The following is a 22,875-nucleotide window of genomic DNA, read 5'->3' as shown; positions in this document are numbered from 1 at the left end:
CAAAGAAGGGCAGGAACAAAACAAAGGGTACGTACATTAAAGCCCCCAGCGAGCACAGGCATTGTTCCCGATGCTGACAATGAATGGGATGCAGCAACAAGAAAGCCTCAGCAGTGATGCCCAAGTCAGCAGAAACAAAACAGCCCTGCGAACGTTAAGTGGCCACACATAAAATCCCAAAAGGCTAGAAATTGTCAGATACCAAATACTGACATTTACCTCACAGGCCTCCACTTTAACATTTTTAGTTTTCCTTTATGTTCTGTATTTAGGATGTATAGTAATGCAGGGCAGGGAAAAAAAAATCCAGCCCTAGACTGCACATGACAAGGAGTATTTCACAGAGTATATGATGCAGTTGACATTTCTGACCCTGTACTGCTCTGAAATAGTTGTGTGTAGGTGAAATGACTGGGCGGTTCTAGATGCAGAGTTATCCCCCTGTTCTGTGATGGACATTTGGACATGGCGCTCAGGGAGCATAATTATAGATTAAGCCCTGAATTTAAAGAGAAGAAAAGGCTGCTTTGAGGCGATCTAAGACCCACTACATCCAGGCACTGTGCTAGAAAGGGAACACTCCTGGGACAATCCTTTCACCTGAATGGTTTCCCCTTCCCTTCTTCTTTCCATGTAGCCCAGGCCAGCCTCAGCCTCCCAAGTGTTGGGATTAGGGCTGGTAATAGCACTCCCGGCTTTAGGGGCCTGAGTTCCTCCAGCAGAACTGTCTCAGTCTATTCGTTGCTTCAGCCCTTCATTCCCTGAAAGCCTGGCTCTTTTCTACTTATAACCATGTCAGCTCTGCCATGTGACTGTGACCTTGGTTGTTTTATAATCGCTCCCAAAATAACAGCACACCCATCTTGCAGGACATTAGTACCCTTCTCCTCTAGACTTTTTCATTTGTAACAGGCTTTTAGAGACTGCCTCAGATGTTTCTCAGTAAAAAAACAAAAAACCAAAATCAAAAAACAAAACAAAAACAAAAAAACTTCCTTAAAAAACCAAAAAACCAAAAAACCAAACCAAACCAAACAAACAAAACAGGGCTTCCTGAGCATCTGTGCCTGTGTGGTGACCTTCACTTGTTCTCAAAGCTCAGTGCCCATCTTCACAAACACAGTCTGCTTCCTCACATGAGATGCTCACTGAGCCAGGGCAGGCAACTTACGCTGGTTCTGTTTGGGCTGGTTGGTTCTTCCAGGAGGTCGCCCCCTTCTCTTCTTGGCAGGTGGGGGGGCCGGGGCCACAGGCTGAGGTGGAGGCGGAGGCTGGGGCTGAGGCTCTGGCTCAGGTTCAATTTCTACAGCAGGCTCCTCCTCCTCCTCATTGTCATCGAGATCCGGCTCAGCATTTTCTTCTCAAGAAATCAAAGCACAGGTAGTGGGTCAAGCAGAGTGAGTGGTAAAAGAGAAAGCAAGCAGAGAGTTAAATGTTCTGAAAACACTGTTTTATATTCCCTTAAGGAAAGGTTGGGCACGGGGGGGGGGGGGGGGGGGGGTAGAGCAGTTGGGGGGCAGAGGCAGGCAGATCACTGTGTGTTCAAGGCTAACATGAGTTACAGGACAGCCATGGCTAAGAAGAGAGAGCCTGTATCAAAAAGAAAAATACCTACTTCCACATTTCATGTGAGCTGCTTAGTGTAAGAATACTGAGTACTCATATAAAAGTATACTGAGTCTAAGAATAAGAATGCCACATGGTGATAGAATTAATGCTTTAATTCTAGCATTCAAGAGTCAGAGACAGGTGGATCTCAGAGCTTAAGGACTACACAGAGAAATCTTGTATTAAAAAACAAAACCAACCAACAAACAAAAAAGCTGAGTTTCAAACCATACAGACAGCTTCATCTTTTATCAGTTATGTAACAAACTACAAAATAGCCCTAAAGTAAATAATAACAAATATTTCTCTTGTTATACAAAGGCAGAGCAGGAGACTGAGCTTAAGTTGACGCATGAAGACGGAGATGCTCATCTCTGACTGGACAGAGGCAGGAACATATGAGCATGTGCACACACCCACCTATATGAGAAGGAAATACAGAAACTGCAGATGCAATGAGAATCCTGTTTACCAGGGCAAGAGGCAAAGTTCTGGGACTGTTTTCTTTCTCTGATCCTCTTTGCCTCCAACTCCTAAATGTATAGGTGGATGCCATAACACCTACTTACCGCAGTGCTGGGGACTCAACTCAGAGCCGTGCATGCTGGGCAAGTACTACTGAGCTACATCCCACCTTTAAAGCTATGAAACGTAAAGGGGTAAATGAAGGGAATACTAACAAAGAACCAGAGAGTAAAGCTGTGAAGCCTCAGACCTCTTACATGGTGACTGACTTGACACACCTACCCTTCACTTCCTCAGGGAGTGTCTGTAGCGCCCACCCAACAGTGCTTTGAGGATTAAGACAGCAGACAATTGCATATGGTAGTGTGTGTATATATATATAATTCAGTTCATGAAAGGCTGAGGTAAGAGAGTGGGGAGTTTAAAGCCACCCTGGGTTATATTCTATATAAATACAGCCTTTATATCGTCCACTACAATAAAAAGTCCTTTTTATTAGGTTTCATTATTTCAGTTAAGAGGATGTATCCAGAGCTCGGGAGATAGCTCGGCTAGTAAAGTGCTTGTCATGAAAACCCGAGGACTCGAGAATTTGATCATCATCACCCATATTTTCTTTAAAGGCCTTGGAGCTGAAAGGATTGCTCAGTGGTTAAGGGCACTTCCTGCTCTTGAGTTCAGTTCCTAGCATTCACAATAGGTGGATTTAATGATTTGGGCCTCCACTGAAGTCTGAATTCATGCCACACACCTATATAAATATAAATGTGTATTAAATATAAATGTGTTATTTCCCCACATACACATATTATTAAAAGGTTAAATACTAATAAAGAGAGCCTGGAGTGATGATATGTGCCAAATAATCCTAGTATTTGGGCAATTTCCCAGGAGTATCCCGGGGGTGTGACCTCTGGTCTACGCATGCATGAGCACACACATACACACAGCACTGTCCTTATTTACAGGAAAGGCGAGCAGCTCAAACTGCTGTAGGTGGGATTCAAGCCTCTGACATTCATCTGAGGCAGCTTTGCTGTCAACACTTACAGGCAGCCAGAAAGTACTTAGTAACCCTTGCCCAGTACTATGTGTGGCACACAGGGTACACTGTCTGCTTCCCTCCAAGCTGCATGACACTCATTAACACTCATTATTAACACTCATTCACTGAGTGTTTAAAGTTAGAGCCATGGGTGAATGCCTCATCTGAAGATAAAAATGCTTCATGTTCCAGTAACTGAGGTCCTGAGAGACAGAACACACTGTAGGTGGCAGTATATCAGAAACAAGATGCTTCCTTGTGGAACTCACTCAAGTCTCCACTGCCCTATGCCTAGAAAATTAAACAGATACAGCCAGAAATGGGGGAAATGCAGAAAAAAGCTAACAAGGTCAAAAGGCTTTTGGCTTTGAGAAAGTTTGGAATAATTCTGTGGTCAACCCGTGCAGATGGCTAACAGAAATTATAGTGTAAATAAGGCTCTATGGCCTTCACTAGAATAGGATAGAGTCCAGATTGCCTCCAGTGTTCTAGTGCTACGTTATCTGTAAGACCTATGAGTGAAACCAGCGGTGAAGTCAGAAGAAAGAACAGTACAGATCTAGTAGAGGCTGTCAGTAGTTTCTTCAGAGAGAGAACATGAACATAATGAAGGGCATGGTAGGTAGCAGGGAAAGAGAAGACAATGCAGAGTCTACAGCAGCAGGGAGCACTGCAGCAAACTACACAGCTCTGCAACCTCATGCTTATGTCATCACTTCTAACTTCGGGGGCTCATCTGACATTTCAGATGCCAAGGCTAGCCTTGCACTTGCTAAGGAGAGTCTGGCATGGGAACTCTGCTTTGCTCTTCCGGCTTCCCCCTCCGTGAGTAGCACCTGGCTTTAGAAAGATTCCAAGCATAAAGGAGAGGGGCCTTCTTGCCTCTACTACCTTACACAGATTTACTGAAAACTGGGTCTCTGATGTGTCACCTCTAACCAAATCAACAATGACCCACTTACCACTGTCAGAGGAGTCTTCTTTTTTAGATCGCATCTTTCTTTTTCTTCCTCGTTTGCTCTTCTTTGTCTCCCCTCCATTTTCCCCCTCTACGCCATCTGGACCAGCACAGTTATCTGCATGTCTTGCCATTGTGTTCTGACAAAAGGAAGAAACCTTGTTTCACACTACTAAAAGAACAAAGTTCAGACTCAAAGTTCTCTTTAACTGAACAAAAACAAACTTTAAGGAATCCATAAAGTCTCAAAATTCTGCTAACTGTACTCAACATGTTCCTCCCATCCATTCAGGAAAGATGCACAGCATCTGTAGTCATCAGGGATGGGGGAGGAAACAGAAAGAGGAAAGGAGCGAGGAAGCACCAGTAAGAAGGCTGGGCCCCGTGCACATGGGTGTATGGGGGGCTGGGGTTGGGGCTGGGGAAGGGTTTGAGCTCAGTGCCTGTAGTCACACAGAAACTTGGGGGAGTTTCAGAATAGCTGGTTAGTGTTGACTTGGCTAATCAACAGAGAGAGCCGAGTCAGATTAATTAGGGATAGGATGAAATACAGATTTCAATCCACGCAAGGAAATGCCTTTTTACTCTCAGCCTACTCAAGTCATCTTATTTCTAAATATTTGACAGTTTCAACTCTCATAAAGAGCAATTTTAATGGGTATTTAATTAATTTATTTTTATTTAATTAGGTATTTTCTTCATTTACATTTCAAATGCTATCCCAAAAGTCCCCTTTACCCTCCCCCCCACCCTGCTCCCCAACCCACCCACTCCTACTTCTTGGCCCTGAGGTTCCCCTGTACTGGGGCATATAAAGTTTGCAAGTCCAAGGGGCCTCTCTTCCCAGTGATGGCCCACTAGGCCATCCTCTGATACATATGCAGCTAGAGACAAGAGCTCTGGGGGTACTGGTTAGTTCATATTGTTGTTCCACCTATAGGGTTGCAGATCCCTTTAGCTCCTTGGGTACTTTCTCTAGCTCCTCCATTGGAGGCCCTGTGATCCATCCAATAGCTGACTGTGAACATCCACTTCTGTGTTCGCTAGGCCCCCAGGAATAACTTTTCAAATGGCAAAAGTATCCCTACATTTATTACTCCAGTGGCCACAACTCCATTCTGTAACTGAAGATCAAGTGTGTGCTATTAAGAGCCATAACAGGAGCCTGAGCCTTACCCGGCGGGTGAATGTTTTCCCACACTTGGAACAGACAAAGGCAGCAGGGACAAAGTTGGGATCATGATAGCGCTTGAAATGCATGTCGAGGAGCTGTTTCTGGCGGAAGGTCTTGTCGCAGTGGCTGCAGGCATAAGGCTTCTCCCCCGTGTGAGTGCGCTTGTGCATGATCATGTGCCGCTCCTGAAACAGAACTGCTTGTCAGAAAGGCCTCCGAGAGTCACAGGGCTATCATCCTTAAGGGTTAACAATGTTTGCTGTGATGGTAACAGTCTTTTCATAGGGAAGCCAAAGTTGTCCCTAAAACCCCAGCAGAGAAAGCTGCTCACTCCAGTGTAAGAATCATTTTGGGGCCAGACTCTTCTCTCAAGTCTTGGACTGAATGCCCTTGGGATTTTTTTGGTTTGCTTTTATTCCAGGCATAGTCTCATGTAGCCAAGGCTGGACTCTAATTCACTATATAGTCAAGAATGACTGCCGGGCGGTGGTGGCGTACACCTTTAATCCCACCACAGAGGCAGGCGAATCTCTGAGTTCAAGGCCAGCCTGGTCTACAAAGTGAGTTCCAGGCCAGCCAGGTCCATATAGTGAAACCCTGTCTCAAACAAAAACAAAAAAAAAAAAATATCAATTGTGACCAATGTATATGTATATGGAGACCCAGATTCAAATGATAAAGAGTAGCATCTATGATTCCTTATACTTGTCTGAAAAATCTTCTTAGAAAGAGTTACTAGGTTGGGTGTGGTAGCACACACCTTTAATCCCAGCACTCAGGAAGCAATAGTCAGATGGATCTCTAAATTTTTTTTTTTTAAAGATTTATTTATTTTTATTATATGTAAGTACACTGTAGCTGTCTTCAGACACTCCAGAAGAGAGAGTCAGATCTCATTACGGATGGTTGTGAGCCACCATGTGGTTGCTGGGATTTGAACTTCAGACCTTCGGAAGAGCAGTTGGGTGCTCTTACCCACTGAGCCATCTCACCAGCCCGGATCTCTAAATTTAAGGCCACCCTAATGTACAAAGAGATTACACAAAGAAACCATATCTCAATTAAAAAAAAAAAAAAAAGAACCACCATACTAGTCATGATACTTGACATGGATAGAGCATCAATGGCTTTTTAACTAACACAGCACCTACCTGTCTACAAGCATAATCACACTGGTCACACTTGAAGCGCTTCTCATTTTTGTGTGATTTTTGATGCTGGATGAGAGCATATCGCTCATGAAACACAGCATCACAGTAGCGACATTTTTTGCCCTGTTCAATATAGGAATGCTGCTTTCGCAAGTGGACACCTGCAAACAAAATATAAAGCCAAGCTGAACTTGGAAAAATCACAAGTTAAATATTTCAATAAATTAGTACTATATTTAATTTACTTCTTAAGAACATGAGATCAGAAGTAAAACCTTTGGTTAGTAGGTGAGAGCCTGAGTCAGACCCTAGTGCTGTTTCGGCCCCACCCTTCTCCTTCTCCATCCAACAGTAACAACAGATGGGGAGATAACAGGTCAAAGATGGAAGCCTGAGGCCTGCACTGGACCCGGAAGCAATCGTAAGTGCTGAGGAATCCAGGAAGTGAGAGCAATGGAGCAATGGAGGTCAGAGACTAAATGTGAGGAAAGGCGAAGAGTAACGTGGGTGCTGGACATAACACCCAGTGAAGACAAAGCCACGTACTGAGGTGAGGAGTAGTGGAAAGGGATTAAGGCCAAGCTGTGTCTGTTCTGGCAGGGAAGTGTAGGTCATTCCAGACCTATAGTCTGACAGATACTGAATCCCAAACAATGACATTAAAATAGGGATGGGAACAGAAAAGGATAGTCTGGTACTAAAACAGGAGTGGAACCAGGGAGTTGATGAGGTCACTAAGACAAAAGGCCAAGAGTAAGAACTCGTATGGCCAGGCTTGTTTCACTGTTGAGTCAGGGTCTCTATGATTCAAATAGCTTACAATGTAGACCAGGCTGGCCTAGAACTCACAGATAACTGCCTAACCATCTTCTGAATGCTGGGATTAGAAGCCTTCACCACCACACCCAGCCTGGGTTAGGCTAAGAGTCAGGGCCACTGAGAAGAGGGACCAGTTTTAAAAAGGGGGGCTAGGGGAGGAACTACCAAAGAGAGAAACCCAAGAGCACTTTAATCATGGAGGCCGAGGAAAAAAAAGTGCTTTACAGAGAGTGCAGTGCACCACTTGTTTGTTGGGGTAAGGCACTGTTAGGGAAGCATATAAAATGAGTGGAGTGTTTCAGCAAGGCCCTTTACTGGAGTGCCAGTAGATAGTGCAAATGAAAGGGATGATAAACACAGGGAAGGAAAGACTACAAGGGACAAAACTGTTCATTAGGGCTGGCTGGGAGGAAGGGAGTTAAACCTAGGGCTAGAGATGTAACTCAGTGAGAAACAGCTTACCTATCACACAACATGACCCAGATTTAATTTCCAGCAATATGGGATGGTATGGAGTGTGTATGAGTGTTGTGGGATACATTTGGAAAAACTCAAGTTATTTTAAAAATGTTTTTGTGGTACTAAAGATTGAATGCAGGGCCCTACACATACCAGGTAAGCACTTGAGCACTCAGCTTTGTCACCAGCCTTCTTTTTTAAAAAAACCTTTGAGACAGGGTCTCCCTACATGGGTAAAGGCATATCCTCTTGCCTCAGCTTCTTGAGTAGCTTGATAACTTGTCTATACCATGAGGCCTTATCCAAAATAGTTCTTTTGTGGATAGGAGAGAAAGGAGTACACCAACTTGAAAAGAAAGATCCAGGAGTACGAGAGTGAAGATAAACAAAATAATAATGAAAACCTGTCAGGAAAACAGAAAAGTGGGGCTGAGGGTGAAGGGACAAAGAACAGATAAAGAAAGTCACACCAACTCCTAAAGATGGACAGGAAAGATGAAGGTAAATATAGATACAAGGATATTATAGTTGGTTTTATAACAGGAAATTTCACCCTGCTGCCTTTCTATCCTAAGAAGAAAAACCAGGAAGGTTAGTAGTTAAAAGAAAGGGAAAGACTTTTCTAACTCTACTGCATCATGGCACCTCCTACAGAGTAGAGCCAAAGGATCTGTGCCACAAATGAATTAATATACTAAGGAACAATAGGAGCAGCCCTGAAAGAGCAAGTCGGAGGACTGCTCCGGAGGAGAGCAGCCCATGTTGGGATTATAAACATATGATATGCAAAGCCAGTGTCTCTTCCCTAAGAGAAACTAAAACCCAAAAAGACGAGAGGACCAATTCTATGGACCAGGCTCAATCCCAGCATGGGAGGTGGGGGGAAGAGATAGATGGTACACACACTTCATACACTCATCTCTGGGCTCAGAGGCTGCAGAAGGACATCAGTGTCCGGCTATATTACTCTTCATGTTACTTCTGAGATGGCCTGGGTTCAATTCCCAGTACAATCAACAAAACACAACAACCCCTAAAGATCAAAATAAGACAAAAAACAAAGCAAAACAAACAACAACCCGAGGGAACTCTGGCTTCTGCCCAGCTTTGCCACTCATAAATTATATTGAACATCTGGTACATCTTTGTGAGCATTAAACTCACCGCTGTGGTAAAACTAGATACACCTTGCTTACTTCATACTGTAAAGATCAACTGTAAACAGAAAAATCTAAACCACAAAAATGTAAGTGAGGGCTGGAGAGATGGCTCAGCGGTTAAGAGCACTGACTGCTTTTCCGAAGGTCCTGAGTTCAAATCCCAGCAACCACATGGTGGCTCACAACCATCTGTAATGAAATCTGACACCCTTCTCTCTTCTTTGGTCTGTCTGAAGACAGCTACAGTGTTTACATATAACAATAAATAAATCTTTAAAAGAAAAAGTAAGTGAATGTAAAGAGTATTTCTAAGAATATAACTTAGTGGTACAGTGCTTGACTGCTAGCAGATGAGAGGCTCTGGCTTTGACAGTCAACACTTAAAAGTTCAAATATGTTCAGGAAGCAGTGAATTTTGGGTCGAGAGCACAGACTGAGTAGTATTTATGATTTTTTCATGTAGTAAAGCAGAGCCTACTAATTTGGCTAAAGCTAGGCTTAAACTCCCCAGAATCAAAGGATTCCCCTGCTTAAGACTTCTGAGAAACTGGGACCACAGGTGTTTGTCAATAAGTAATCTCTTTATCTTCTGTCTACGACAGTCTCACATAACCCAGTCTGGCCTTGATGCTTCTGCTTCAACTTTCCAAACGCTGGCACTTACTATTCCTGACTTCTATTTTTTGTTAGTAAGAAAGATGAAGCGAGAACTCTAGATGATCTAATGTGCAAGTGTGTGTTACATTAAAATTCCTATAGATGAATTCTCCCTCTGCTTAACTCTGGCTTACCAATACATAGGAATAGTTACCACCAAACCAATTACTCACAGAATGCACAAATACTCTTGAACAACCTGAAGGAACCTGGCCTTAACTGAAACCTTTTCCGTCCCTGTTTAGAGAATGGAAGCTACTATGACAGGCACACTGCTTCCCATTACAGTTCCCATTACCTTATGTATAATCTATATTTTAGATAGATTTAACTTGTGGTTTCACTCCAATAAAGAGAAAGCAGCCAGGGGGAGGAGGAGCTAAGCAATGGCATCACTAAGTGGTAAGCCATTCATTAACATACACAAAAGTTTGAGTTTAAGGTCAAGTTTTTATCTTGTTTTCATGAATTCTTTGTTTCTTACTGCTACTTACCCAAATCACTTTTTCGGGCTATGACAGTGTCACAATGGGGACAATGAAATTTGGCCACATTTTCTGTGTGCTTCTGTAAAATGTGCATCTTCATGGTACCACTCTGGGTAAACCGAGCGTGACAAATATAACATTCATAAGGTTTTTCCCCTTAAAAGGAAATACAGAATGAACAAATTAAATGAATGAATACTATAGCTTTAGCTTTGTAGGTGAATAGAGGAATGGTAGACAAATATAAAACCTAAGTAAGGCCTTGACTGAGAAAATAAAACTTGGTGTAATTAATTGTTCAACTCATATCTATCTTCAGAATTAGCAAACAAATCCTAGACCTAAGCTCAGCTTGGCTTTCTACACTCTTCTATTTTAGGACAGGATTTCTTATGGCAAAGCTTACTTTGGGCAGGGGGACTAGAACTAAATTGTTCTTTCTCTTTTATTTTATTTTTTTGTTTTTCGTGTAGCCAACTCAGAAATCTACCTGCCTCTGCCTTCCAAGTGCTGGGTTTAAAGGCATGCACCACCATGCCCGGCTTCTCTTTTATTTTTTGAAGCACGGTCTTGTCCTGTTGCCTAGGATGGTTTGGCACCAGAGATGCTCTTACTAAGTGCTATGACACTGAGCACAAGCTTTTCTTTTTATAAAATGATAGTACTTAGAAACCAGAGTAAATTGGATAATCTATCCAGACATAATTTTATTTTTTGAAACACAAAACAAGGAGTCACTATGCAGCCCTGGCTAGTCTGGAATTTGCCGTGTAGACCAAGCTGGCCTCAAATTCCAAATAGCTGCTCGCCTTTGCTGGGATTAGAAGTGTGTACCACCACATCCAGCTTCTACCCGGATTTTTAAAGATAAACATGAGATTTTAATTTCACTTGATGTCTCCCTTAAAAGGACCATTTTCACATTATAAGACTCAAATAAAATCGCCTTTGAGTGTATTTTCAAACCATCAATTCAGAGGATATTCCAGAGCTTTTCTTAATAGTCTTCCATTCAGGTAAGCCCTGGGTGCACATGGCAGTTTACAGGATTCACTGAGGAGCAGCTCATTAGTACCAGGAGGGGAGAAGTCCTACCTGAATGGGTTCTCATATGCCTTTTCAGCTTGTATGTGTCCCTGCTGGCATAACTGCACAAACTGCACTGGAACGGGCGCTCTCCAGTATGAGAGCGAATGTGTCGTTTTAATTTGCTGACCTGAAACATGAAAGCAACCGAACGAACCTCTTATACTTCTGTTAACATGGACTATAATATGAACTCTATGGCTTAGGTACAAAACCTTAATTTGGAGGCACTAAAGTTAAAGTCCCTTTGCTTCCTCTCAGCAATATTATAATCCAAGGAGACAGGGGTAAATTGACAGGACACACATTAGGCAAAACAGGCACACTAATAATTGAGTTGAGTTGGGTGGTAAGGCACATGATAGTATACTAATCTTTACCACTTAGTGTGTGTGGTGATGGTGGTCCTAAAGATTGAACCCAGGGACTTGTATTAGGCAAGAGCTCTCTACCACTGAGCCACACCTCCAGCCCTTTTATTCTATTTGAAAATCCACAATACTTTAGTAAACAACTCATGCCATATACATACATATATTTCCTACAAAATTCAACTCCAAGGTCATGTTTTAATTCCCCTACAAGCTGTCATCTCATTTGTATTTCCTAGACAGGCTGAGATTTATGAGTCTGGTCTCTCTTCCTTGCCACTCACCGTGCTTTCCATCTCTTAGTAAGTACCCTATCCCAAACTATAAGTTTCAAACATGACTCTAAAAAGTACTTTGGATATTCATAATATCTCTCTGAAATTTTTGGAAAAATCCTTCTGATTTTAAGAGAAACCTCTCCCATACCCATGAGAATTCTATATTAACTGTTCTCATTTGTTCAGTGGTCAAGTACCTATCCCTGCAGTTTCCTCAATGCCTGCTCCTTTTGCCATGTTCAGGATATGCCAAACGCAGGCTAAGAGTGCTCTTCCACTCACAGTAGTAGTACCTTGTCCCCATACCTGCCTGATTTACCAGAGTCTCACAAATCAACAGAACACATCTCTCTATATACTTTCAAATTTTTCTTTAACTTTTCATTCACATTTAGTCTGTTGCTAAAACTTTGGAATCAACTTGTAATCTTCACTTATTTATGCCCTTTGCAAAAATGTGTAACCTTTTCTGTCTAAAGATACAACAGAGAGCTGGGCATGATGGAACACACCTTTAATCCCAGCACTTGGGAGGTGGAGGCAGGTAGATCTCTGAGTTTGAGAACAGTCTAGTCTTGCTTACAGAGTGAGTTCTAGGACAACCAAGGGATACACCGAGAAACTCTGTCTCAAAAACAAAAATTACAAAAATGGTTTTTACTGTTATTTCAATCATTTCACTACTATCAGATTTGGAACCACCTCAAGGTTTCATAGTTCCTATTATTCTTAGTATAGGTGGTCTAACTCCAATTGAAAGAGGTTTAAAATTATTACTATTTAAATAATTAAATATTATTATTAATTTTAAATAATTAAATATTATTACTATTTTTCTCTTTAACAGTACTGGAGACTCAAGACAGGGCCTAGTATTCTTCCACTGAGCTACATCTACACCCAGTGTCCCAAATTAAAAAATTTTAAGAACCAACACATCAGCAAGTAGCAAATTTGATACTGATCTTATGTGGTGGGTCTCACCGAAAACAGTTACACCATAAGTAACTGCATAAAATTACATCTCTGTGCACAAACTTATGCTTACACTTCAGTCCCTTTGCCAAGATATCAGTATATTTATACAAATATTCTAAAATCCAAAACAAGGTGGGGTTGGAGAGATAGCTCAGATCAGTGGTTAGGACTGTCCAGTGTTCTTCCAAAGATCCATGGCAGGGTTACAGCAGCTCACAACTAATCTTCTGCAACTCCATATCCAAGGGACCCAACTTCTTGTGGCCCTTTGAACCCAAACCACTCCACACATAATATAATTTAAAAAATAAAATCTTAACTCACCAACCCCCAACAAATAACCACAAAAATCAAAACCTGGAAGAAATCTTCAAGCACCTTTGGTGTTAAGCATTACTGGTAAGAGATACACAACCTTTACACTAGTACGAGATGTTTGGAAACTGGAGACACAGCTCAGTGGTTGAGTTCATGCCTAAGAAACTGGGTTCAAACACTGGGTTCGTGCAAAAAAAAATGTTCATTTCTATATACTTGTTGTTGTTGAGGTAGGGTTTCTTTGTGTAGCCTTGGCTATCCTGGAACAAATACTGTAGACCTGGTTGAGCTCAAAGTCATAGAGATCCACCTGCCTCTGCCTCCCAAGTGCTGGGATTAAAGGTGTGCACCACCACTGCCCGGCCCATACTTTTATATTTGGTCTCCCTCCATTGAATTCCTCTAAGGTCTTTTACTGCTGTATATTCTCTAAAATTAAAAAATAAAAATTTTTAAGAAATGATGTTTTAAGGCCTGGGAAAATGACTGAGTAAATCATTTACTAATGATAGAGTTTCAAAGTAAAAATCCAAAGGGTGAAAGAAAAACTGCTATAGTCAAGGATCGGCAGGAAGCATCCCCACCCCCAACCCAAATAGAAAAATAGATAAGAAAAAAAAACCAAACAGCTGGGTGTGGAGGAACAGGCCTCTAATCCCAACACTCAGGAGGCAGGGGCAAGCAGAATTCTGTGAGCTCCAGGCCAGCCTAGTATACATAAATAGTTAGACCTTGTCTCAAATAATTAAAAAATCGTAATTTTTGTCTACTTGTAACATACTCTCTTCCCTTAGCTGTAATTCTCAATACAACAATGAAACAGTAGCATTCAGATACTAGATGATGATGATGATGATCTGAGACAAGGTTTCTAATGCTTAGGCTGGCTTAAAGCCTGCAGCACTCCACCTGCTTCAGCCTCCCCACTGCTGAGGTTATAGGCATGATAGATCACTTCAGTGATTCAGTTAATTAAGAGGGATTTGCTCTGGCTTTTCCCTAGTCTTGTTGGAACTTGACACAGTAATGAGAACTGAATTTTATTACCCCTCTTCCAGCTCCCTATAAAGTAATACACACACTGCTGAATTAGTTTTGTTTTGGATATACTTCATCACTTATTTTTCAATATAATATTTGATTTGGTTGCTTACTAATGTCATGTAACCTCCCCCTTTGTTAGTATCCTTATCCAGTTTTGGCAATAGGGAAATTCAAATAATAAAGCCAATTATCTTTCCTACACCCCCCAGCCCCTTTTTTCTAAGTGATGGGAATCAAACTCAGAGGCTCATGAACTCGGCTGCTTGGCAAGCACTGTACCACTCATCTATAGCTCCAACCCTAAACCTTCTAGCACTGCATTTATTAAGACAGGCTCTTAACTATATTCCAGTTGGTTTCAAACTCAGTATCTAGTCCAAGGTAATTTCAAACTAACAATTCTCAGCCTGTCCAATGCTACGATCAAAAGGGTATACCTCATCCGCTTCTGGTTCCTAAATGATGTGATTAAAGGCATGAACTAGCATGCTCAGCCTTAGAATAGGTATTCTTTAGAACAAACAAAAAAGCCCACCATAGTCTAAGAGAGCTCTCAATAATAAAGAACTAGACACTCACTTCTACACTGGCATAATCACACATGGAACACTTAAATGGTTTCTCATGAGTGTGTTTATAACGACGATGCCGCACCAATTCTCCACTGGTCACAAAGGCCATATCGCAGTCTGGGCACTTGTGAGGACGAGTACCTAAAGGAAGGAGGGAATAACAGGAATTAATGGCACAATTCATGACAGGGTTCAATGTATGGCTACCAGCTCTACAAGCTACAGGAGCCCTGGATAAATTCTCATCACTAGTCCCTAAGATGTGAGAACACATGCTAAACTTTAGTTTCTGCTAATTATCTGATTCTAGTGCCTTTGAATAGAAAAATCCTTATTTCTGTTTTGCAAATATAGTGGTTACTATGAATCCAACCATTAATAGAAATTCCAGTGTATTTTAGTCCTAAATATAACAACATTAAGTGGGCAGTGGTGTTGCATGCCTTTAACCTAGCACTTGGGAGACAGAGGCAGAGTTCGGGGATAGTCTAAGTTCAAGGCCATCCTGGTCTACATACTAAGTTCCAGGACAGCCAGGGCTACATTGAAACCCTGTTTCTAAACACCTCCTCCCACCAAAAACAATTGTAATTTGGAAAATCACAATGTCAAGAATAAGAAAAGACACCTGCAGAAATTATTCTTCCTTCCTTTCAAAGGTAAGGTCTCAATACATAAATATATAACCCAGACTGACCTTAAACTCTTGTGCCCAGTGCCCAGCCTCCCGAGTGCCCAGCCTCCTGAGTGCTTAGGTTCACAGGCATAAAAGACCATGAACAACTCTACAAAAATGACTTTCTAAAAAGATGAAGTATGAACAGGGAAGTGCTGATGGAAGAATTACAGTAAGAAAGAAATGGAAAGGAATGGCTATTCACTCGTTAAATTTGCTTCTTCAGTACCACTAAGTTAGGAGAGAATGGAGAAACTCTTTCTATGAAGCGTGTATATATAATCTGGTGGCACAGAAAAATAAAACAATTATCAAGGGAAGGAAAGCAGCACTAATTTCAGGAACAAGGTAATCAAAATAATGACCTCTGGTTTTTATCTAGTGTTATTTCGGGAAGAAAAGAGTTCTGTCTCTGGGAAACAAAGCTTGACGATTATTAAGCTGGAGACTGTTGTGGAGCATCCATCAGGCTGTACTACAAGACCACCATGTCCTCTGCTCAAGGTTCATGTTCAGCAAGTCTTTTTTTTGTTTGTTTGTTTGCTATAACTTTATAGCCAAGAGTACCCACTAGAAGCCTGGCACTGTGGTTCATGCCTTTAATCCCAGCACTATAAGCCAACCTAGTCTACATAGTAAATTTTAGGACAGCCAGGGCTATGTAGAAGACTCTGTCTTAGTAAAACAAACAATCCAAAGAATGCCTCCTAGAATGTAATATAAGCACATTTAGAAGATGAAAAGCTTATCTTCATCGGAAGTGGCACTCAATATGTGCGCATTTGACTTTTGCTGGCTTAACTAGGTGAGTAACTAGGTGAGTAAGTTTTACCAAGTCTGGACAACCACAGAATGAACTTTTCACAGCTTAAGCACAGTTTAAGACAGAGTACTCATGTCAATGTGTACACACTGACAAATTCTACCAATCCTTAACAACATAATGTTATAAAATCTTTATGAATTATGTCAGAGAAAAACTGCAGGTTACAAGAAGAAACAAAAATAATATTCTTCAACTTCTTACTGCAGTAATCGTGAATTAGGAACCGAGTTTTAACCTTTACCATGCCGTAGCCCACATTACTATGCAGCACCTGTGTGTGTGTTCAGATGATTCCTCAGGAGGGTCACTGTTCTGAATGCTCTGCCACACAGATGGCATTTGTGTGGTCTCTCATCAGTGTGGCTTTTCATGTGACGATCCAAATTTGAACGCCGGGGACATGTGTAACTGCAAAGCTCACACTGGAATGTTTTCTTTACACCTATATGCAAAACAAAACATAAGACTTGTTACAGTGCTTCAATGTTTAGATTAATCCCAAACTACAATGATATTCTCTTAACTTTTTATAATCAAAGTCAATCTAAGTAGAAATTAATTCACAGAATTAATACTCACTTCTCTTGAGAACTTAAAAACATAAATAAAACCCTTCTTTTGGACTGATTAAAAGCCATGGCACCCACTAGACATTTAAAAAAATTTTTTTTTTGACAAAATAACTTGCATAGAGGCTGTTGTATCCTTTTCCCCAAATGGTTGTACAAGTCCATTAGAGATAAACTCACTTTACCTTTTTTTTTAATTTTTGTTGGCTTCGGAGGCTTCATATTACCAACTACTTTCTCTGCATTAACCTCAGACAGCAGTCCTTCCTGCTGTTCTTCCTCAAAATCATACACAGACACATCCACGTCTTTGCCCTCTTCTGTGTAACGAAGTTTGCTCTTTTTGGTTTTCTTTGTTTTTTTGGCTGGTGGCTGATAGTCTGGGTCTTTTTGCCAGCTAGAGTCTTCCTGAGGAGGAAGCTCGCCCTGCTCTAGTGTCTCCACTTCTCCATTGGCCCCCACTTTCACCACCTGAAATCCTTCAGGCAAAGGTAAGGTGTGACATATCATCGGTTCACTTTCTGCAAGGCCCTCTTTAGACACTTCATTCTCATAAGCCCCCTGAAGTTCTTCTACTGAAGTAGTAGCAACAGGTACCGTCACAGGAACAGGTACTTGGACAAGCTGAAGCTCTCCTATGTTAATGGGCTGTTCCTCCATATTTACAACCTGCAAGGTTATGATCTGGGTATCGTCCACTGCAGCCTCTGCTTCCGGAGCCACTGTACCCTCCATGACTTCAGTCTTCATCTGGAGAAGGGTAGGATCCAGCTGTTCCATCATTACCATCTGTACACTGCTGTTGACATCCTGGACCACCTCACCCCCATCTGTCTGGTTCTGGGGCAGGTGGCAAGCATCTTCTTCCTGGCCCCCTTCCCGGCGTCTCTGGTAAGTCTTTCTTTCTTTTCCTTTAATGAAAGTTTCAGACTCCTCCACAATGGCTTCAACCGCCTCACCTTCCATCTCCCCTTCCTTTATTAAGGAGAACACAGATGTTATTTATGATGTGGTTTGCTCAAATCAAAGCACACATTTTAAACTAAAATCATTTGAGTGGCAGGTGGTAGTGGTGCACACACCTTTAATCCCAGCACTTAGAACCCACAGGCAGGCAGATTTCTGAGTTTGAGGCCAGCCTGGCCTGCACAGAGAAACCCTATCTCTAAGAACCAAAAACCAAGCCAAACCCCTAAAACTCAACCTCCTGACCCCCCAAAAAACCCACCTTAGTGAATGAATTAGGCATCCATCAATGGTTATTTAATAGATATCTTCCTCTTTGATGGAAGAAAAAAAAATTCACCACCTATATTATAAATCTTGCCAATCAAAACAAAAAAATCTGAAACTGATCAAGACTCTAGATTATACTCAAAATTAACAGAAAACTGGTGACAGCAGGTGTTAAATATACTGCAGAAGTTCAGTCTAAGAGAAACACTACAATGTTAATTTTGGTTTCTTATGCGAATAAACTGCCAAAAGAAAAAACAAGGAAAAGTTGAAGCTACAACTGAGAGAACTTAGCTTCTTGAGACAGTTGGCAAGGTCTAAGGCTATTTTTTAGTTGTTATTACTGAGATGTTATTAATGACATCAGGTGAATCACAGAAGGCATAGGTCAGTCTTCTACCACAAAGAACTACCAGTGCTAAGTACTGTGGGGCATGACTAGAAAGCTAGCATGTGTACAGCTGAGACTGGAGGATGAAATTTGAGAGTAGCTTGGCCACACAATGACACCCAATCATAAACAACAAAGAGACACCAGACTTTAGAAACTTTAATTCTGGATATTTAATTATATTAGAAATTACCAGTAAAGCTAGTTAAAAGCTTACTCATTTGGAGCACAATGAAGAATAAAAAATTTCAGTCAGAAGAATAAAGTTTAAGATAGCTATTGTACACTGTGCAGACAATAGTTAGCATTCTACATATCTACCTTTTCTTACTACAAATGAGAAAATATATGTTAAATTTAATGATTCCTCAACATATACACATTTCAAAATGTTAAACACAAATGCATTTACTTTTTTCTTCCAATTAAAAATTAGTTTAGCTGGGCAGTGGTGGTGCACGCCTTTAATCCCAGCACTCGGGAGGCAGAGGCAGGCGGATTTCTGAGTTCGAAGCCAGCCTGGTCTACAAAGTGAGTTCCAGGACAGCCAGAGCTACACAGAGAAACCCTGTCTCGAAAAAAACAAAACAAACAAACAAAAAAATTTAGTTTAGGGGCCTGGAGAGATGGCTCAGCAGTTAAAAGCACTGATTGCTCTAAAGAAGGTTGTGAGTTCGAATCCCAGCAATCACATGGTGGCTCACAACCATCCTTAATGAGATCTGATGCCCTCTTCTGGTGTGTCTGAAGACAGCTACAGTGTACTTAGATATAATAATAAATAAATCTTTTTAAAAAATTAGTTTAAAAAATACATTGTAGAGAGTAGGGCATGGTGGTGCACAGCTTTAATCCCACCACTATTGAGTCATTGAGTTTATGGTTAGACTACAATAGATAGGGCTACATAATGAGACCCCGACTCAAAAACAAGAAAGTACGCTTTATATCTATTTATAAAGCACTAGAAGAGACTTTGCTTGCTTTTAAATGGCTCTGGGTGTCAAATCCACGGCCTCACTGAACTACACTCCTAGCCCATGCCTTCCTTGCTGTTTTTCCTAAATTCTCCCTAATGACCATACTTTGTCATACCACTTTTCAGAAAGCTTTATTGTGTGGGGCTAGGAAGATGGCTCAGTGGGTGAAGTGCTTTCTGAGAAAGCAATGAAGACATGAGTTTGATCCCCAACACCCACTTGGAAAGTTGGGCATGGCAGTGTGGGCCTGTAATCACACTGCTAGGGAGGCCTGACTGCCTCTGCCATCATGCCTGTCTACAGTTTCTGTCTCTTGAATCTTGGTAGTATCTAGAGTAAAGTAACAGTCCAGCAAGATGACTCAGAAGTAGCACTTGCTACTAATCGTAATGACCCAACTCTGATGCCCAGGACTACTGTAGTAGAAGGAATCAACTCCTACAAATTTTCTTCTGACTTTCATGTGTACTGTGGCATGCCTGTGTGTGTGTGTGTGTGTGTGTGTGTGTGTGTGTGTGTGTGTGCGCGCGCACGCGCGCGCGCATGCGCGCACAAACACTAAATAACTAAGAACTAAAACAAACAAACAAACAAACAAACAAAAACAACAACAACAAAAACAACTTCATGAGTAAAACGGGGAGCTGGAGATGGCTTCTTGGTCAGGAGTACTTATTGCTCTTTCAGAGGACTAGGTTCAGATGGAGCTCACAACTGGCTCTAACTCAAGTTCCAGGAGTTGCAATTCCTTCTTCTAACCTCTTGGGGCACCACGCATGTGACTGGTATATGTACATGCACGCAGGAAAAACACCCATACACATAGATCTAAAAATAAGCAAAAAAACTAGCTGACAGTAAAGTGAGTCTGATTTAAAGCAATGCTGTAACCTAACAAAAACAAGAGAGAGAGAGAGAGAGAGAGAGAGAGAATGTGTGTGAGTGAGTGTGAGTGTGTGTGTGTGTGTGTGTGTGTGTCCCTAAACAATTTAAAGTGCTTTATGTTCTTGGTCCAGTCTCAAACAAAGCTCTGGCTACTTTACTAGAGACACAGTTCATGAATTCTCTGTGTGGGCACTGTGTCTTAGCCAGCATTCTGGGAAGGCATTATGAAATCTACAGAGAAAGAGCCATGGTCTGATTCAGGATGAAAAGGGTTCAAGGTAAAATAAGGTAGGCTTGGAGAAAAGTAGCATGACCATGTCAAAAGTTCTTGTATAAATTACAATTGGAATGTTATGAAACCCTACCTCAAAACAAGAAAAGAAGTCTGAGAATACAGTTCACTGTCAAAGCACCTGTCTAAAAAGGTCCCGCAGAGCTCAGCAGCCAAGATGTGACTTCACTGAGGACCAGACTGCAGAATTCAAGGAGGCTTTCCAGCTGTTTGACCGAACAGGCGATGGCAAGATCCTGTACAGCCAGCGTGGGGATGTGATGCGGGCCCTGGGCCAGAACCCTACCAACGCCGAGGTGCTCAAGGTCCTGGGGAACCCCAAGAGTGATGAGATGAATGTGAAGGTGCTGGACTTTGAGCACTTCCTGCCCATGCTACAGACCGTGGCCAAGAACAAGGACCAGGGAACCTACGAGGATTATGTTGAAGGCCTTCGTGTGTTTGACAAGGAAGGAAATGGCACCGTCATGGGTGCTGAAATCCGTCATGTCCTAGTCACACTGGGTGAGAAGATGACAGAGGAAGAAGTAGAGATGCTAGTGGCGGGGCATGAGGACAGCAATGGTTGCATCAACTATGAAGAGCTTGTCTGGACGGTGCTGAACGGCTGAGGACATTCTGTATCCCGAGCCTGTTCCTTGCCCAGTGTGATTTCTGTGTGGCCCCAGAGGCTCCCCTGTCACAGCACCTTGCCCATCTGGTTTCTTTTGGATGATGTTTGCCTTCACCAAATAAAATTTGCTCTCTTTGCAAAAAAAAAAAAAAAAAAAAAAAAAAACCAAACACCTGTCTAGTACTAATGAGGCCCTAAATTCAATCCCAGTACTGTCCTTCCTTCTCACCCAAATTGAAAGATGTATTTGGTTCACAACTTTTAACCCTAGGCTTGAGAGGCAGCTGTATCTCTGTAAATTTGAGGCCAGGCTGGTCTACATAGTGAGTTCCAGGAGAGCCAAGGATATATAGTGAGACCCTGTCTTAAAACAAAACATTATGTCCAACAACAACAACAACAACAACAAAAAACAACGAAACAATGATTACAACAAGAAATTGTATTTTTACCCAAACACTGTTGTTCTCCCTCCTTGTCCTATCCCTGTGTCCTTCCCATTTTCTTCAGATCCAGCTCATTCTTAGATAGTAAAGTTTCCTGAGGCCATTACTTTGCTGTTATATGGCTGCTAATAAAATAAAGCACTGGCTTTGTGTTGAACAATGCCTCAGAATAGTTGGGTATGGTGATGTACACTGTAATCCTAACCATTCAGGAGCAAGAGGCAGATTAGGAGAAACTTAAAGTCAGTCTTGGGTATATAGCAACTTCAATGCTAGCCTGAGCTATTTTAAAAAACTGTCATGCATCTTTTTAAAAGAAAGAAAGAAAGAAAGAAAGAAAGAAAGAAAGAAAGAAAGAAAGAAACAAACAAACAAACAAACAAACAAACATACATACATTCTATCCAGGACAGGATAGAATAGGGAGACTCAGAAGACAAAGGGAACTAAGGAAAATATAAGCCTAAGGAAGTTCATGAAATTTAATGGCTGAAGAACCTTAGAAAGTTAAAAGTTCTACAAACTCCCTCTTCAAGCACTTCTATACAAAGCGCACAATTATTGGGGTGTGGGGAAGACACTTTTCAGCAGAGTTGCTTTCAAAAGTTGGGCAGGGAATTCCTGTCCTGTGGTGGAACGTTTGGTCACACAACTGTCTGAGTAATATATGCTCCTATAAGTAACCCCAATAAATTTACAAATTGGTTTGTTCACGGAACTCAAATTGAGTGGAATCATTCTATGATTGTAGTTGATACCATACCTAAGGTAAAGGAATATCAGCTAGGGTTAGGGTTAGGTCACTTCAGGTAAAGTCATGCAACATACCACCTCAAAAACACAAAACAGAACCATCAAATTTAAAATAAAAGGAAAATCTATGAGACTAGGCATGTACAAGTTGTTTATCTCTGTCTGTGTCTCTCTCATGTTAGTTATTTTGTCAGTGGTGCTGAGGATTGCAAGACCTCTACCTCTGACCCATATCCTCAATATAGCAACTTTTTGGACCAATTCAACAAAGTCCAACATGTGTGGAATAAAGACAAGGATGATGGAAAACTTCTTAGATAGCCATTTTGGTTTGTATTGCTGTTATCTGCTTTTATTGTCCTTTGCTCTAAATATCTAAGAGCAAAACAATACAACAGGTTTTTTGTTGTTGTTGTTTTCTTTTTTAAAGATTTATTTATGTCATTGGTCTTCAGACATACAAGAAGAGGGTATCAGATCCCATTACAGATGGTTGTGAGCAACCATGGGGTTGCTGGGAATTTAACTCAGGACCTCTGGAAGATCGAAGTCAGTGTACCTAACTCCTGAGCCATGT

The 22,875-nt window shown here is 41.5% G+C and overlaps 1 protein-coding gene and 1 pseudogene across 10 annotated transcripts in view; one reads left to right on the top strand and one right to left on the bottom strand.

Annotated features, from left to right (window-relative positions):
- Ctcf (CCCTC-binding factor) overlaps positions 1-22,875 on the bottom strand; it is a 46,449-nt gene that overhangs the window by 1,492 nt on the left and 22,082 nt on the right. For 6 of the 9 annotated variants that reach the window (XM_030243280.1, XM_006530646.4, NM_181322.3 and 3 more), the window contains 9 exons: positions 16,888-17,677; positions 16,405-16,575; positions 14,639-14,772; positions 11,080-11,200; positions 9,991-10,140; positions 6,402-6,562; positions 5,253-5,435; positions 4,081-4,216; positions 1,172-1,360 (listed from right to left, as the gene is read on the bottom strand). In XM_030243280.1, the coding sequence (XP_030099140.1) occupies positions 1,172-1,360; positions 4,081-4,216; positions 5,253-5,435; positions 6,402-6,562; positions 9,991-10,140; positions 11,080-11,200; positions 14,639-14,772; positions 16,405-16,575; positions 16,888-17,677 (2,035 nt within the window). The remainder of the gene's footprint in view (positions 1-1,171; positions 1,361-4,080; positions 4,217-5,252; positions 5,436-6,401; positions 6,563-9,990; positions 10,141-11,079; positions 11,201-14,638; positions 14,773-16,404; positions 16,576-16,887; positions 17,678-22,875) is intronic. The other 3 variants (XM_030243282.1, XM_006530647.3, NM_001358924.1) reach the window with 1 other exon arrangement.
- Gm5915 (predicted pseudogene 5915) lies at positions 17,679-21,264 on the top strand (annotated as a pseudogene). The gene has a single exon (NR_163601.1). The product of NR_163601.1 is annotated as a predicted pseudogene 5915 (transcript).

The sequence above is a fragment of the Mus musculus genome, chromosome 8 (assembly GCF_000001635.26).
Source record: "Mus musculus strain C57BL/6J chromosome 8, GRCm38.p6 C57BL/6J".
Lineage (NCBI taxonomy): Eukaryota > Metazoa > Chordata > Mammalia > Rodentia > Muridae > Mus > Mus musculus.
Note: the sequence above shows the minus strand (reverse complement) of the source record. Positions and strands in the feature narration are given on the sequence as shown.